General features: G+C 41.4%; 1 protein-coding gene across 1 annotated transcript; it reads right to left on the reverse strand.

The window, feature by feature from the left end:
• Positions 1–937: 937 nt before the first annotated feature.
• LOC146377071 (homeodomain-interacting protein kinase 2-like) lies at positions 938–4,180 on the reverse strand. The gene is made up of 2 exons (XM_084944289.1): positions 2,867–4,180; positions 938–1,051 (listed from the first exon to the last, which is right to left on the reverse strand). The coding sequence occupies exons 1-2, from the start codon at positions 4,178–4,180 to the stop codon at positions 938–940; spliced, it is 1,428 nt and encodes a 475-aa protein (XP_084800415.1).
• Positions 4,181–4,748: the final 568 nt, after the last annotated feature.

Raw genomic sequence — 4,748 nt, forward strand, 5'->3', positions numbered from 1 at the left:
AGTGCGGAAGTGAGAGGCTCGTGAAATGGGCCTTTGTCGCGCTGCTCATCATTGAGCAGCGCTGAATCATCATTGACATCAGGTAATCTCAACTCAAGACATGTTGTCATAGAGTACAAAGCAGAATTATTTATCCTGACAAAACAAAATCAGCTTGGTAAACTTATACAAACATGTCAAAACATCAGCATGCATTTGTTTAATGTTCCAATAAAATATTTCACACTTGTGGTCAGACGTGTACATGTAGTGATCATGGACATGGCTGTCATGGTCATTTTGGACTTTTCATGATTTCTTTGAACTGTTCTTTTCCAATGGTCCATACAGGGGAAATCAGTAAGTGCATTAGAACAACCCAGGAAATTGATCCCAAACATACATCTAAATGGTTTTATAATGACTAAAAGAAGGTGAATATAAAGCATCTGGAATGACCTGAAGCATTTAGAAAATGCATAAAAGCTGTGTCTGTGATAGTAAACCAGCCAATTTAAATGAATGTTACCAACTCTGTCGAGAAGAGTGGTCAAATATCCTGCTTAAATCATGCCAGAAGCTTGTTAATAGCAACATTGAGTAAAACTTGCTAAAGGACATTGAACCAAATATTGAAGGTGCATTAGTGCAGCTGTATGGATATTTGCTAATGTGTCTAAATGTGATCCTCTGAGGTTTACAAAAACTGCAAAATAATTAAAAACTTTTCATTCTTTCAAGTAATTTAAGATGTATGCTGTACAATCATTCCACCCTAAAACAGAAAACAATCTAAGAGCTCTTTTTGATGTTGACCCCTGCCCAGTGTTGCCAACTTAGCGACTTTGTCGCTATATTTAGCGGATTTTCAGACCCCCTTTGCGTCTTTTTTTTCTAAAAAGTGACTAGCGACAAATCTGGCGACTTTTTGAGATGAGAGCACGTATCGCTCTTACTCTCAACAAGCACCGGGTGCTGCCGTGGCCACCTGACCCGTGCCAAAGCGCTCACAGGTGGCGGTCCCCACGCAGCAGTCACCTCCAGCTGCTGTCAGAGCAGGAGGTGCTGACCCCTACGCGTCCAAACTGCAAATGAATCGCACATGACGAAGCCGCTGCACCCACCCTGACTGTAACGCAGTCAGTTCTTCTTTTACTTTCTGTGGATCACAAAGTTTAAAACTACTTAAAAACACACACACTTTTTATTAACTCACAACTCGTCTCTACAGAGGAGCTATAAATGATGGAAGCATTAAATATTACGGTCAGATGAGGACTGAAAATTAAGCTTGTCCCATTCTACTTGTAAATACTCTAGGAACAACAAGTAGGCCTGCAGTGCGAGAGCGAAGTGCTCTAATAGGGTGATATGGTACTACAAGGTCATTAAGATAAGATGGGGCCTGATTATTTAAGACCTTGTATGTGAGGAGCAGGATTTTGAATTCTGGATTTAACAGGAAGCCAAAACAGGAGAAATCTGCTCTCTCTTTCTAGTCCCTGTCAGGACTCTTGCTGCAGCATTTTGGATTAACTGAAGGCTTTTCAGGGAGTTTTTAGGACTTCCTGATAATAATGAATTGCAGTCGTCCAGCCTGGAAGTAATACATGCATGAACTAGTTTTTCAGCATCACTCTGAGACAGGATATAATTATTATATATATATATAATAATATATAATTGACTGAATGTAAGAGCTCTGGACAGGAGTTCACACAGTGTGGATCTGTCATCAGTGCTGTGAAGTTGACCAAAACTGATGCTAGAAGTTTCTTCTGAGTTCTTCAGTTCAGGATTCTGATGCAACCCATTTGAACTAGCTACCCAGAATGCTCTGCAGCGTAAGCCGTGGCAGCCTGTAAGTGAACTAATTCATTTTCTAAAAATACATATATAAAACCAAAACCATATAAACTACATATAAACATATATACCATATCCACTTGTCTAGGAGGAGACAGGGAACATACAAAAGCTACAGTCATTAATGAGCTAAATGATTTGTAATCAGTGTATTACACCTTCATTTGAACTGTCTAACTTTGTGTAAATACAGAATTATATGCCTTTTTATTATGTGACAAGAAAAGCAGATTATTGTCAAGAATCAGAATATGATTAGACTGTTAACCTAAATAAACATAAAAAGGTAGACATTCAAAATCCAGACAACAAACCAGTTTAAACCGGTTGTTGTTATGACTTCACTGCATGAAATCATAATTTGCATCAGTGGGAACAAGAGCTGGCCATTTATTTTCACACCACACAACAAAGAACCGCAGTGCTGAGACCAGCCCTCATCCAGTCACCTCAAGTTGAACTGTGGAGCTACCAGGGTCCCGATCAATTCACTCTGAAGCAGATCAGGTTAACACTTATCAAACAGTGGCGGACCGAGAGGCAGTGACACCAGCGACAAAACAAAAACACTTGAGAGTAAGAGTTGATTAAAGTTGAATACATTTTATTTTGTACATTAAAAAAAACAAACAATTTTTAACAAAAAAAAGTTGCCTCAAGGCATTTTATACTGTAGAGTAAAGACCCTACAATATAAGAAAGAAACCCCAACAATCTGATGATCCCCTGTGAGCAAGCACTTTGGCAACGGTGGGCAGGAAAAACTCCCTTTTAACAGGAAGAAACCTGTGACAGAACCAGGCTCAGGGAGGGGCGGCCATCTGCCACGACCGGTTGGGGAGGGTTGATCTTAAGATTCTGCATCATGTGAAGAAAAGCAAAACAGCCTTAAGAAAAAGTTTTTGATCCTTTTCCCTAATGAAAGCCGACCTTTCGGAGGCTTTGTTTTGACTATTCCTTCTCTGCTGTCTGTACTTTCTGTGCTAGAATCTAAATCACTGGATTCAGAGTAAGATCCTACCAGCTGTTTTTGGGTCATCCCAGGCTTTTGTTTGACACCCAGCCTACAAGACATGCCATCTTCTTCATGCCATGCAAACCTGTGAAATGCAGGCTGATTCTTTTTGCGTGCAGCTGCTCTTTTCTGTCGGTTTCTTTGGATTTTAGCTGCAGTCACACAGTTGTTAAAAGTGGAAGACAGTCTAGATCTCCCACTGCTCTGTTCGCTGTTGCTTATGATTTCACTGGAGGTAACAAAGTTTTTGATTTCATTTTCTAGACTGAGGGGTGGGCACACTTCCATGCTCGTGTGGGATGACTTCGTGTAGCACTCTCCTGCAGGGTCCTCAGGAAGATGTTTCATTGTAATGAAACGATGTCCCAGACCCTCAACAGGTGTGATTCTTTTTACAGGATCCACACACAGCATCCATTTGAGCAGGCTTAAAAATGCCGCTGTGTCTTCCACTTCGGATTCTGTGTTTGGCGGTGGGTGGTGTTTGGCTAAATCATCCATGCATGCATATTTGTCTGCGAGTGTTTTAGTTTGTTTGAACAAAGTGCCTGTAGATACTGAATACTGAACTGGTGTCTTCAGTACCCATGTGTGTTTTATTATCCCTTTCCTCATCCAGAAATATTTCTTACTGTACTTCCCTTCCTGTAACATGCGTTTATTAGGCTGACCAAGCATGTGAACAAAACTTTGCATCATTTCATATTCATGCGAGTTGAAAAACAGGTGGTTGCCCAAGTATAGAAAAGCTGCGACACAACCGAGAGCCCACATGTCTGCCGATTCAGTCACAGGTATGCCCAACATGACCTCAGGGGCCCTGTAACCAAGGGCCTGAATAATAGTGCCACGTGGAATTTTTGCAGGACTTGTGGCAAAACCAAAATCAATAAGTTTAACTTTATATGGCTGTTGAGACTGATTTACAAGCATGATATTATCAGGTTTGATGTCTGCATGCATCATACCTCTGCTCTTCAGAGCGGTAAGAGCCACAAACATCTGCTTTAAAATGACCCGAATATCACAGAGATCCAGTGGAATGCAAGACCTTTGAATTAGGAAATCATGCAGACTAATGTCTAGCATTTCCATTGAAATGAAGGCGCGATGTTTGTACTTGAAAATTTCGTAGTACTTTACCAAATTGCACCGATCCCTATCCAGAACACTCAGTTCTTTTACAGCAGCGGCCTCTTTCCAAGCGAACTTGTTGTATTCCCTTCTAGCTGCCTTGACTGCTACCCTTTCAAAAGTGTCTAATTTTACACATTCCACCACTCTCCCAAAACTTCCTTCTCCGAGGAGCTTATATACCATGTATTTACATGTTTTACTTTGAATGAGGGCGTTTATTTGTAAACCCTCATCCCTGTCCAAAGACAACGAAGACGAATCCGAAACCGAAACCATTTTTTCAAAAATATATCTAAAGTTTTACAAAACGATGTAACCGCAATATGAAGCTGGCAGGTTCTGTCAGTAGGCGGCTGTATCAGGGTATTTATGCCTTTTGGATCAAAGGCAGCGTTCGCTCACTGTGATGTAACCGAGTGACGCAACAGAGCGTAATGCTTTGATCCGGAGCAGCGGTTAAGAGCTTAAGAATGCAAAGGTCTCTGGAGAGATATATAGGTTAGGAAGATAAACTGCTTGACTGGCAGTCCACATCTGGAGTGGACAGCCTGTCGGAATGGGATCAGACACGCTGTCATTTCTGGAAAAGTCCATCCCGGAGGTGTCCGACGCGGACAGCGGTACCTTTTAATAAGAATCCCCCCCTGGCTCTACACGGCTGTGTACGTTTGAAAGTGCGGACGACGGTAGGAAATTCTTGATACCTTTAGGTGCACCATGTAAACTCAGCAATGTGTACTCCAAAAGCCAC

This window comes from Perissodus microlepis, chromosome 11, assembly GCF_051167445.1.
Source record: "Perissodus microlepis isolate ML-2025 ecotype Zambia chromosome 11, ASM5116744v1, whole genome shotgun sequence".
NCBI classification, from domain to species: Eukaryota; Metazoa; Chordata; class Actinopteri; order Cichliformes; family Cichlidae; genus Perissodus; species Perissodus microlepis.